This window comes from Lathamus discolor, chromosome 4 (assembly GCF_037157495.1).
Source record: "Lathamus discolor isolate bLatDis1 chromosome 4, bLatDis1.hap1, whole genome shotgun sequence".
NCBI lineage: Eukaryota > Metazoa > Chordata > Aves > Psittaciformes > Psittacidae > Lathamus > Lathamus discolor.
The window spans coordinates 73,028,048-73,041,157 of NC_088887.1; the positions used below are offsets into that span (position 1 = coordinate 73,028,048).

The 13,110-nt window shown below is 43.0% G+C and overlaps 1 protein-coding gene across 3 annotated transcripts in view; it reads left to right on the top strand.

The window, feature by feature from the left end:
- The first annotated feature begins 8,900 nt into the window (after positions 1-8,900).
- The window catches only part of STK24 (serine/threonine kinase 24), a 49,150-nt gene continuing 44,940 nt past the window's right edge, over positions 8,901-13,110 (top strand). The window contains exon 1 of one of the 3 annotated variants that reach the window (XM_065678025.1): positions 8,901-9,276. In XM_065678025.1, coding sequence (XP_065534097.1) covers positions 9,034-9,276 — 243 coding nt within the window. In that variant the 5' untranslated portion in view covers positions 8,901-9,033. Of the gene's footprint in view, positions 9,277-9,513; positions 9,797-13,110 lie in introns of those variants that run through there. The other 2 variants (XM_065678026.1, XM_065678027.1) reach the window with 2 other exon arrangements.

Consider the following 13,110-nt stretch of genomic DNA (forward strand, 5'->3'; position numbering starts at 1 on the left):
AGCGCGAGGCTTTGGGATCTTGCCAAAGGTCTGGTCCAAGTGGGAGGTTGTGGCAGATTTTTGTGAATGAAAGGAGGTCTGCAGGAGGAGGTGGAAGATGGCTGGAGTGTGTCAGAGCACCGTGGGCACTGGAGGAACTTACTGGGTAACTGCTTTTAGAAGGCTGTGGGATGGGAACGATGGGGAGTGGGGAAGGCACATGCACAGGACCTGCATTTTTGTGGTGGCACAGTTATTACAGGCTGTAACTGTCCCACACGCATATTTAGCAGGGATGATGGTAGGTTCAAATGTTAGGAAACAGCTTACAGCCTGTAATTTATTTTCCTAATAGAAACCCTCACAAAATCACAAACTCGCAGTCTTGGGGCTGTCTGTGATTTCAGGCTTTTCACTATTGAGTGTTACATTTTCGGGCTGAGGAGGTTGTAGGGTAGTGTTCCTGAGTCCTGAGGGTTTGACCATACACAGCTCTGGGCTTAAAACATGGGCGGGAGCATTTATTGCTGCAAGATGAGAAGGTGGATTTTGTGGTATGAAAGACCTGGAGCCACCATCCTACTCCATACAGGACATTCTGGATGGAGTTTCACCTTCAACTTCATCTGAGCTAACTGCAGGCTACCAGTGAACGAGATGTGCTGGACTCCCTCCCTACCTCACCCATTTTCCCTGTTGCATGACACCTAGAGACTGCTGCCACAGGAGGCTAACCCAGCAGGATGTGAATGCATTTCCTGTGGGATCAGTGAACTGATTCAAGCCACCATGTGGGCATGTGATTACTAATGCAAAGATGGGAGCCAGGGATGGGAGAAAGGAAGAGCAGGATCAGCACTTTGGCAGCAGACCGCAGTTAAATGGGATTAAGTGCAACATGAAGCTGTACCCTAAAATACCTATCACATCATAATGATTTTCATTTGCTACCAAAACCCTAGACTGAAAGCTGAAACTTGTAGGAATCCACATGCTTTTGTGTTCAACTAATGAATGCAATACACTTTCACCAACACAAGAATTTTCACGTAGCTTCTGGCACGTCACAAGATTAATGAAGGATAAAATGGGATAACCCTTGAATTAAAATAGTGAATAGTGCAGTTGATTGTAAGACCACTAGTTATCAGCTATCAGCTAGAGATACTGCAGCTTTTTCTGCAGGGACAACTGTAGCCTGCAAGCAAATATTTTAGATCTGTGATGACATGCACTGTCTAGGGACACAGTTATACGTTAGAGCATATCATCACGATTACAGGGTCGCCCTTAATGGATCCATTTAGTCTGGAGGCTTTGCTAGTCTGCTGTTTATATAGACATTAATCTGAGATAAGAACTGATGTCTCTATTATAAAATGTGAAATGTGAGAAGAAGATAGAGAAGGTATGTTTTCTTCTGTTTGCATATGTTTGCTTGGTGTGACAAGGTGCTAAGAGATGTTTATAAAAAGCAGGATGTAGTGAAATGATGCTCTTTGGGGGCAGAGGCAAAGTGCAGCATAATCACTCATGTTTCTTACTGAGCTCTAGGTCCCCATCTAATTTTAATTGTCTGCCTGGAATACTGAAATACTTTCAGGCACTTACATTCTGCTCATTATGAATAAAGGGCATACAAACTTGAGACATTTCTTCCATTTCCTGCCTCATCCCAGCTTATGCATTCTGACTCTCAGTACTCCAAGAAAGTGAACTTTCTCCCCTAATATGAATCCCAAACCCTGCAATTCTTTCTGAATGCACATCAGAAAGTTAAAATATAAATTAATATATAAATATTTCTGCACATCACTGCAGAAAGTTAAATATACAGAGAACGGCATGTTTTATGCAAACATAGCATGCTTCTTTGGGGAGCATAATTTATCAGTTTTCCTTTCAGTATTCATGAAACTTAAAGCAGGATGTCATTGTTTGAACTTCAAACTCTGCTTCTGTAATAGACACAATCATTTTCTGATGAGTTCTTGAACAACAACTTAAATGTACAGCCAAATCCAGCTGCAGAAAGCAATCTGTGCTTTTGAAGCTATGTAAGCTTCCTCTGCTGGCATAAATACATTGCCCCAGGGTTACCCATGGCCCGTTCAGAGGGAGAATGGCTCCATCAGGAACTTTGTAGGGGGGACGCCTTTCCACAAAACAATTGAAACCCAAAATCTTCAAATTTTGTTGGAAACACAGAAACACACAATGTTTTTTAGGGGTATGATCCCCGCATAGTTTGAAAGTTCCCTAGGAACTAATCATGTAGAGAAAACACAGATAAAGATAAGAAAAACATTAGTCCTAGACAGCAAAAAAATTTTTTTGTTATTAACAGGGAAATATGCATCTCTTCTTCAGCACAGTAGAAGAATGTCAGAATGTGGGTATTGCAAATATCCTTAATGAGGCCCTACAGAAAAGAAGCTTTCTGGACAAACTTTATGAACATGAAGTAGCTAAATCAGTGAATGAAAACCCACAGATACAATTATAGTTCATTTCTGCACACTGAGTCATCCTGACTATGGGTTCTCATTTCAGACCAATGCCTAGCCCTTTCTGATTTCCTTTGTGAGAGGTCTGCTCAGATGGGATTGCTCTTCCACGCATGAGCCAGGCTGTAGGGGAGGGGTGAGGAGAAGCCTGACATCAGGGATCTGTTACCTCGTCGGTCTCCCAGGAGGGTCAAAGTTGCTCAAAGTTATTGCTGGCTAAGCTCTAGATACTGTTCCAGCAGGTGACTCCGTGGGCCTGTGGGGTTCAGCTGTCCACTTTTGGATAGCTGTCTTGCAGCCTGTATACCCAGCCTTGTAGCTTACAAATTCTACTGCACTGTTCCCTATCAACCTCTGTCACTGAATAAAATCCCTTCAGCCATGCCCCGTTTAACCAAGAAGAAATTAGAACCCAAATAAAAATCTTCACTGCCAGACATGCAGCATTTCTACCCATTGTCTAATTCAGAAATGGCTGAACAGCTTTTTTCTCTGAACTGTAGGTAGCTAAATCTTTAGCATGCAAATATGTATTATTTAAGCTTTTAAAAGAAGTTTCTAAGTGGTAATATGCCAGTTCAGCTATGACAGTTCAGTTTAATCCTTTCCTCGCATAAGTCAAAAGAATGGATTCTGACAGCTTATTTCTTCTCATTCAGAGAAATTCTGTTCCTGATGTCAATATAAAGCTACCAAATGAAAAGGGATGGGACTCAGCTGGCTATATGGGTAAGCTACCTGATTGTTTCAATGCTCACGTACTGTACATGAAGCTTAAAGCCTGACTTTCTGATTTTCATTACTCATACTCTCCAGAGTTGTGTCATTTTTTCTCTCTTCTAGTACTCGAATTTATCAAAACTTAATACTCTTTTTAATTTTTCCTAGTAAAGACTATAAAGTGACCTTGGGAAGCTAGGAATGAGTTATTTCTAACATGCTGCTGTTGTGCAAACAATTCTTCCATGAATTGGTCTATCTTTCAAAATTTAAAAATATTAATTTTTGCCCCCTACTACATCTCACGGCAGTGACCTCTATCTGTGTTGTTACCTGCCTTTCTGTATTTTAAAGTTTCTGTCTGATAGCTCTTGTTATGACGAAAAGTGTACAATCACTCCCTTGTCATCATCCCCAGGCCATCCATGAGCTTACAGAACTGTAGTATGCTCATGACAAGTCTCTTTCCTAAGCTGAGGGGTCACAATGTGTATAATCTCTCCATCTAGAGAATTTTGGCCAAATCTGTGAAAATAACAGTGTTGCCTCACTTATTCTTTATTCCTTTCCTAATAACTCCCACTTTATCTTTTGACTGTTTCAAACTCAGGGACAGCCAAGATTTCCTTCTTGGCTGGTAGGAACTCTGGTGTGTAAAGTTGAATTCTTTTCCCATATGCTTTCCTCCTGTACAGTTATCAATGCTGAGTTCCCATCTGCTGGTATGTCACTCAGCAGTCCTCATTCTGAGATTCTTCTGCAACTCCTTGTGCTTCAGTTTAGTTTTTACCTTGTGATACTTGGCAACATGAGACTATTTCACCATTTCTCTTTAGTTGCTTTTCTAGGTCATTCATGGATATGTTAAGCAAGATCAGTCCCAGATGGATTCCTGTGACAGTCTACTGGTAACAGCCTCTCGTATGAAATGGTTTTGGGTTTCTTTCTTCTCTATCATCACTTACAGATGGATAAGAGGACCTCCCTTTCTACCTCAGGAGCACTTAAATTCTTTAAGGTCTGTTTGTGAAAAGCCTTGTTAAAGCTACTTTGCATTACATAATACAGGCAAGTGTCATACATTTCACATGTTGGTATTCAAAATGAAGCCTTACTGACAAACTATTGAGAGTTTATTTCTGAATACATCACACATCAGGCTATTAACAGGGCAGTTAAAAAAAGGATAAAATTAGGAACCTAATATATACAGCTAAGAGAAGAAATGACACATTTTCACAAAGGTTGTTAAAAAGAGTTTACTATGAAACCGATAAGTCAAGAAAGCATAGAAAAAGGAAATAGAAAAGACAAGAGATAAGGATGGATAAAGATGATAAGGAAGCTAGAAAAAAATCCAGTCACAAGGTGAGCAGTGAACAGTACAGTACTGTGATGATTCAGTTAGTTCTACAGCCATCAGGCGGTGGATGGCAGGATACCCCTGCTGCCATGCAAGATAGACAAACTCAACCGTCTCTGTGGGGAGTCTCCATAATCCCATTGCCACCTTACTGCAAGCAATATTGTCACGTGTTCAGCTCTCTCATTCTCTCTTCCCTGGGTAAATTTGGTGCCTGCTACTTATTTGCTATTACATTTCTCACATACTATATTTTGTGGATAAATGCCCCATTAGTTACAATCCACAGTGCCTTTTCTGCAGTGTGTTTATGTTGGTATAGGATTATTTACTTACTTATGGCATATTACAAATTCTGAAAGAGTTTATTTGAGAAGCTTCAGTCTTAGTAAGGAAAACGGGTTTTTTCTTCAGGGGTAGTTTATAAACAGAAGTTCACAGTTGCTGCCATTTCAATTACGCGATTATATTTCCCTTTTGCAACTTTCTTCTTATATAACTATCACAGCAGAAAATCTCTGCATGTTCAAAATATCAAAAGCAAACCAGGCATTGAAAAGTCTAGGCATAAAATAAATTGAACCTTTGCATGCTGGAAACATCTGGCTTCAAAAAGATACAACAGAGAACTGTCTTAATGATAAGAACTGTTTATTTTTGAAGTCTTTGTCATTTTACTGGGATGGTAGGTTAGCATAACATGTAATCATTCTATTTTTAATAACAATTTCTGCAAGAGTAGCCTGAGAGATTAAAAGCAGCCTTTTTTTTGGAGTATAATGCACAAAATCCTTTTTTCTCAGAAAAGGTTCAGAAAATGAGAGGAAAATTTGCAAGGCTTCTGCTGTTTTGTCTGTGAGGGCAGAGATGAAAATTACACTGAAAGATCAGCATTTACAAAATTAATAGCAAACAAACACATGCATTATTTTAAGACTACATTCAAAACCATTTGGTATAAGTTTCTTCAGGTCCAGGCGAGAAATTGGAAGGGTATTAGAACATAAGATACAGTATAAAACACAGAAGCTGACAGAAATTTGACATTCTAATACATTGTTCTGACTTTATTAAAACTTAACTTGGCCTGGTGTCTGGTATATGACACAGTTTTGAATCTGTTCCTTTGTTTTCCCACATTTAACAAGTATGTCTGCTCATAAAGCCTATTCCACTGGCTTAAATGATCATTTTTAGGCAGTCTCTTGTTGAACATGTAATGCAGAACTTTGAAACCATGAGATGAAACAAATCCATGATCTTTATGCCATCAGTAATGGCATATCAGTGAGAGAAAGAGCTCACAGTGGCCCAAGGCTAGGAGCTTACATGGGGAAAATTACTTCAGACCAGCTAGAACATGGGAAGATTTTTTTGTGCTGTGCACACATGAATTGTGTGACATCTACTTAAATAAGACAAAGGTTATGGTTTGGGACTTCTTGTTATGTAGAAGAGAGAGGAAGAGAGCTTAGTTCTCAGGGTTATAATTAAATTGCCTATATCATGGGACTATCTTTATCTGTGGTGTGATTCCTCCTCCTCATCTACCAAACTCAATGTAGAAAGGGAATTAGCAAGATAGAACACAAATAACTCTAGCAAATCAAGTATATGTTTCTTGTGGAAATTATTTAAGTCCCAAAGAATATACTCATAGACAGAAAATTACAGCTTTATACCTCTTGTAATGCAAAACATTAAACTTAGTTTTATCTTGTTCAGCATCTTTGTTGGTGACATGGACAGTGGGGTTGAGTGCGCCCTCAGCAAGTTTGCTGATGACACCAAGCTGTGTGGTCCGGTTGATAAGCTGGAGGGAAGGAATGCCATCCAGAGAGACCTTGACACGCTTGTGAGGTGGGCTGATGCCAACCTTATGAAGTTTAACCAAGTGCAAGGTCCTACACCTGGGTCAGAGCAATCCCAGGCACAGCTACAGGTTGGGCAGAGAAGAGATTCAGAGCAGCCCTGCAGAGAAGGACTTGGGGGTGTTGATTGGTGAGAAACTTAACATGAGCTGGCTTCAGTGTGCGCTCACAGCCCAGAAAGCCAACTGTATCCTGGGCAGGTCAAAGGAGGTGATCCTGCCCCTCTACTCTGCTCTCGTGAGACCTCACCTGGAGTATTGTGTGCAGTTCTGGAGTCCTCAACATAAAAAGGACATGGAACTGCTGGAACAAGTCCAGAGGAGGGCCACGAGGATGATCAGGGGACTGGAGCACCTCCCGTATGAAGACAGGCTGAGGAAGTTGGGGCTGTTCAGCCTGGAGAAGAGAAGGCTGCGTGGAGACCTCATAGCAGCCTTCCAGTATCTGAAGGGAGGCTGTAGTGATGCTGGTGAGGGACTGTTCATTAGGGACTGTAGTGATAGGGCAAGGGGTAACGGGTTCAAACTTAAACAGGGGAAGTTTAGATTGGATATAAGGAAGAAATTCTCTACTGTAAGGGTGATGAGGCACTGGAATGGGTTGCACAGGAAGGCTGTGAATGCTCCATCCATGGCGGTGTTCAAGGCCGGGTTGGACAGAGCCTTGGGTGACATGGTTTAGTGTGAGGTGTCCCTGCCCACGGCAGTGGGGTTTGAACTAGATGATCTTAAGGTCCCTTCCAACCCTAACTATTCTATGATTCTATACCTTTTTTATATTCACTCTGCACCTGGGTGTATAACTGCAGAAAAAATGTAAAGAAACTGATAAAGTTGGTATCATAATGACTATATAGAAAAGAGCAAAATAAAGCTGCACAGGCAAAGGTAAGCCTGACATTTTCTCAAGGAGGATTTTTAATATTATGTAAGGTAAGGAAAGCTCAGTAGTGCTCATGGGACAAAGGAAAAGGTTGAATTTCTCTCTAGCAAGTGAAAAAAAAGCTACTACGAACAGTGGAGCAGCCATTGAGATACTACAGCTCTACCTTTTTTAGAAAAAGTTGACTGTAAAAATGCTTTAGAAAACACATAGAAAGTTTTGATATGGGTTGTTGTGACTGTTATTTGTCTTTTGACTGAGGTAAAACTCAATTGAAAGCTTCAACATTTCTGAGAAAATTACATACCAGTGAACAGTAGAAACATTTTCATATTTCCTGAAGTTAAAACACCCATAATTTAAATTCCATTCCAGCATTAAGGTGACTAGCAACTCCTTCATGAACAACTTCTCGAGGAATTCCAATGGTTCAAGTTTCTACACAATTTTTATCCATGATCCTTTCTGTGTTTCACCGTACTCAAGAGCTGGTATATTTAATGTAATTGGGGAAACAATCAATGTGTGTGTACATAGACAAATAAGGCTGTTTGTTAGCTAATTTTATTTGAGTTTGACTGATGAGTAGAGATCTGGAGATATTTGTGTTTCTACAGGTTTCAGGAAAACAAGATTGTGTAGCATTAGCTCAGACCATATCAGGTAAGAATACCATAACTACAGGAAAAACTTCAGTGGGAATTCTAACCGGGTATCAAGAAGACTATTTTACATTTCATAGAATGACAGACTGGTTTGGGTTGGAAAGGACCTTAACATCACCCAGTTCCATCCCCCTGCCATGGGCAAGGACATCTTCCACTAGACCAGGTTGCTCAAAGCCTTGTCCAACCTGGCCCTGAACACTGCCAGGGATGAGGCAGCCACAGCTTCTCTGGGCAACCTGTGCCAGCGCCTCACCACCCTCATAGTGAAGAATTTCTTCCTAATATCTAACCTCAACTTCCCCTATGTAAGCTTAAATCCATTACTCCTTGTCCTATCACAACAGTCCCTGGTGAAGAGTCCCTCTCTGGCACCCTTGTAGGCTCCCCTCAGATTCTGGAAGGCTGCTATGTTTCCTGTAGGTAAGATACTTGTACAAACTTTCTGGTGAATTACCTACCAAAAAGCAATTTATGCTGTGGTGGGTGCTCGGCCCTTTCTTTAATGCAGTTAAAAACATGGTGAACTGTTGCCCTGTGGGTCCCACACCCACTGGCTGACAGATTTCAATAATTTTAATACTCATGAGATTATGCAGCTTTTTTGGGGGGTAAAGAAAAGGCGAGAATCTTTGGCACTCCGTAGTGCATTGGAAATGGTGTGATGGAACTCTTTACTCTCCTCTTAAATAAGCCAAGTAAAGGGAATACATCATCGTCAGGTTCTGGAGGGTTGTGCTTGGGCTCAGGGTTTCTCTTGTGTGTGGGAGACCTGCCTGCTGACCCACTCTTCTCCCACTGAGGAAGTGGTGTGGAAGCACGACTGTCGCTTGGTCTGCTGCTTTTGCAACTTCAGACAGGAAGTCAAGTGCTTCCTGAAACCATATACCTCAGCACAGCGATAGCGTTACCCTGACCTTTCTTGGAGCGTCCAAGTGAAAGGGAGGCAGGAAAAGGACATACCACAAAATGGCTAGGGTTTCTGCCGTCTCCATCTACCGCCTCACCCCGGCTGTCTTCTTTTAAGCGAGCAGCCTCCGAGCCTGATGCTCGCCTGCTTCACCTGCGCTGCCTCACCGGCAGCCGGCAGGCCGCCCTTCGCCGGGGCGGCGGCAGAGGACAAGCGGCTCTTCGGCTGCGGGCTGGCTCCACCGAAACCGCGAAGGACGAGACACAGCAAATCCCACAAGGCCGCTGCCCGGGTGCCTGCGGCCCCGGGGACGATGCAAGCCCGGCGTTGGGGGACAGGCACCGCCAGAGCCGCTCAGGCCGGGTCTCCGTACCGCGGGGTACGTACGGCCGGGGGGCGCTCCAACCTCTTCGTCCTCCCGCTCCCCTTCACCGTTAGGCGATGGCGGCGGGAGGGGGGGACGACGAGGCGGGCACCGGGCGGGGCCGCGCGGGCAGGTAGCCGGGTGGCAGGGGCGGGGCAGGCGCGCGCGCATGCTGCCGTAGCCGCCGCCCCCCCCCCCCCCCCCCCCCCCTCAGGTTTGTCATCGTGTCGCTGGCCGGAGGAGGAAGAGGAAGGGGAGGGAGAGAGAGAGAGAGGAGGGATGAAGAGGCCGCCGGCGTTTGCATCCGTGACGGGGGCCTGAGGAGCTCCGTGCTTGGGACAGCCCCTTTCCCACCACAGGCGCCGTTCGCTCGGGGGAAGGGCTGTGTGTCAACGTGGAGATGAGCTAAGCCCTGTCCCCCGGAGCGGCCTGAGCAGATCCGGCTCCCTTTCTCCTTCCCTCCTCCTGCCCCGTCCCTGCCGCCGCCGCCGCCATGGCTCACTCCCCCGTGCAGACGGGCCTGCCGGGGATGCAGGTGAGGATCATCGCTGGGCGAAGGGAGCGGCGAGCCCCAAGGGGGGATCCCTCGACTGGAGATGGGGGGGAACGGTGTGATGAGGCGCTGAGCGAGCCGGTACCGGGGTTCTCTGGGTTGGAGGGGGTACAAGGCTAGGGGGACTCGGCCCCAGGATCTGGGCTGGGGGGCATGAGCGGGATCCCCTCGTAACCCGTGGAAACGAACGGTGCTGTCAGCGCTTCGCGTAATGCCTGACGAAGTCCGTCCGCCTAGTGAATCCTTCCCTTCCTCTCTCATTCCTCAGTATCCTCTGTTTTGCTGCTCGGCTGCGGAGCGGAGGGGTGCGCGGTTTGTCTTCGCCTCCTCCCGTCCAGTAATTCTCGGTGTTTTAATTCGTGAAGCAAAGCGTGCCTTGATGGGCCACTCTCGGTCCCGTTATTTTGACGTGATTAAAGGGAACATACATAAAAACGGGGCCTGAAAACGTTGACCTTCAGCGCATGCTGCAGTGCCCATCTCTGTGGTGCTGGCTAGTGGGAGTGCTGTCTTGAGGTGGGCGTCCAGGGATTGTTTGACTCCTGTCTCAGGCCCTGGGAGTTGGTTAGTTGCTGTTGTTATACGATGGAATTTGCTGGTTCTGTGTTACAACTATATTTTGAAACAAGTGGTGTGGCTTTCTGGTAACTGAGACGCCTTTTCTCCGCTTGTTTTTCTTAGTTCAGATGCAACCTTACTGCCAGAAAAACATTAAGGTCATTGGTATCTGGTGGTGTTATTCTAGTGTGTCCAGCATCTTATTAGAAACTTCCCTGTCCCCACCTCCAAAAGGAAAACTCATTAACAGCAAGTAAAGTTTTTCTGAATTTATCTCCTGGATTGAAAGTTTTTGTGTTTAATTTGGTTTAAGTATTGATTTACTCTGGTTTGTTTTTCCACGAGTCAAGATTCGAAGTCACGAATCTGTTTTCTTTACATAACCTGAGGATTTGAATTTAAAATGTTACATGCTTGGGCATAGCACGAATTCTGTGCTCAGGCATAGTACTGGATGCCAAATAGAGTACGTAGGCCCTCACTCTGAACTGATTAATTTATTGCTCTGCAGGTACTGCTGTTGAGTGCTCAAGTTCACCTTCCAAATGTGAGCGGTTTGCTGATTGCCAGAGACAAAGGATTTCTTGCTTTGGCTAGGCCTAGGTTAATGTTGCATTTTTTTATCCTTTTGAAGCATGTCAGAACCAAGATAATGACCTATTTACTTTGAAACAGAATCGGTAATGTTTTAGAATGAAGAAGTCAGATTTGTAGCTGCTCAGAAGTGAGAGGATGAAGATCATTCCAGCAATATGCATGCACTCCTTATGTGTGTCATTGCATGATCTTTCTGAGGACGTGGTTTTTATTGACTTGATTTGTTATTTAGTTCGTGATACTGTTAGCTGTACTAAATGGGTAGATATTCAGGTTTTTTGTTAGGTCATATAATTTTGGAGTTTACTTCTAATCTCTTTTCATTCAGGACAGTGTTATTTTTCTTACGAATTTTTATTGTATTTTATGAGAGTTTCTCAAATGTGAAATTTAGCAGTGTAAAACCAAACAAATCCAAACGAACTTCAAAGTAAAGACTTGTTGATAGGTAGAGACATGAAGTCTGCCATCAATGTAAATACTACTTGCTAGTTTTCTGCACCCAGTTCAAGATGTCTATATCCATTTCCATTCTGTCAGAATATATAGCAGTCTTTTGGTGGTCTGTTTTCAGTACATGATTCTCCGTGTTTGTACTTGCAGATAATGTTCAAAGAGGAAGGTGCATACAATGTGTGACATCTACTTATATAAGACAAAAGTTATGGTTTGGGACTTATAATGCAGAAGAGAGAGGACTAGAGCTTAGTTCTCAGGGTTATAATTAAATTGCCTAAATCACGGGACTGTCTTTTCTTTTTCTGTGGTGTGATCTCTCCTCCTCATCTACCAGCTTCTGCAACAAACGGTATAAGCTGTGTCAGTGACAAGTTATGCAGTTTTTTCTATGTTGTTTGCTGTACTTACACAAGAGAGCAGTCAGTATCCTAGCTGTGAACAAGAGTAACTTCTTGACCCCCAAAAATCGCATGCAGGGACAAAGCTTTATTAATGCTGTTTGGTGTAAGCTGAGTACTGTGTAAATAGAGCAGAGGAATGAAGGATTAATGTATTTCTCTCTGAACAACATCTCTGATAAGTGTTTGAAGAGTGATGCATAAAAAGTGAGTGGGTAGAAAGTGAGCCAAAGGAATGAAAAACTGTGGAGGAAATGTAGGATGGTGCTGGAAGGTTGTCAAAACCTGAGATTCGCTGTCTGCTGCAAAGTGGCCATGTTGTAACCTGAATAAAACTGAGCTGGGTTTTGACCTAAATTTCTATGTGTGCAGAGAAGTTTGGACCCAAAGATTATGCTGTCCTTAGTTTTAAGAGCTTCATTTGAGTGTGTGCCGTGAAGGCGCATCATTACTAAACCGAGATTATGTTGTCTTCCTTATTTGTGCTTCATAGAAGGTGCCTGGGGAAGATCCTTGTTTGTCTGTAATGCCTGAGATTTCTGCAAGGCTAGCTTGGAATAAGTGTGTATGACCTTGATTTCCAGACTGGCCTGCATTCCAAAGCTGTGATAAGCTTCTATAGCTTGTTTATGGAAGCTATACTTTAAATAATCAAGTACTGTGTTTACACATTTATAGTAAGTGTGCTTGGTGAACCATAACGTATTTTGTAGTATGTTGGACCAAAATGCTCGGGAAACGTAGGCTGGCAGAGAAAATCTTAGTGGATGAAGTTGCAGAACACAGTGCTGCAGTACATCAAGCTGTTGGATATGTGGCAGTAGCCAGTTTGAAGGTAATTTTTAACAATAAAATACTAAAATAAATAGTGATTAAATGTCTTTTTTCTCTCCCCACTTAAAAAGTTTTGAGGTTAAGCTGCATCTGGTTTGCTTGTGTTTCTGAAGATGAAGAACCAGAAAACCAGTTAGGTTGTGGGTTTGTTTTTTTTTTTTTGTTTTGTTTTGTTTTTGTGTAGTTTTCTTTTTTTGTTCATTGGGTTTTTTTGGTTTTGGCTTTTTTTTGTTTGTTGGTTTGGTTTGGTTTGTTTTTTATTTGTTTGTTTTTTGGTTTTTTTACCTTAACTTTTCTGTGTACTTCTAATTGGGTGAAATAACTGTATGGAACAGTTTTTATTAACCTACTTTAAAATGAGCCCTATATTATGGTAAGACATAATGGTAAACAATAAGAATACTTTAAACTGCTATTGAGGAAGGATAAATGGCTCCATCAGCTTCAGAT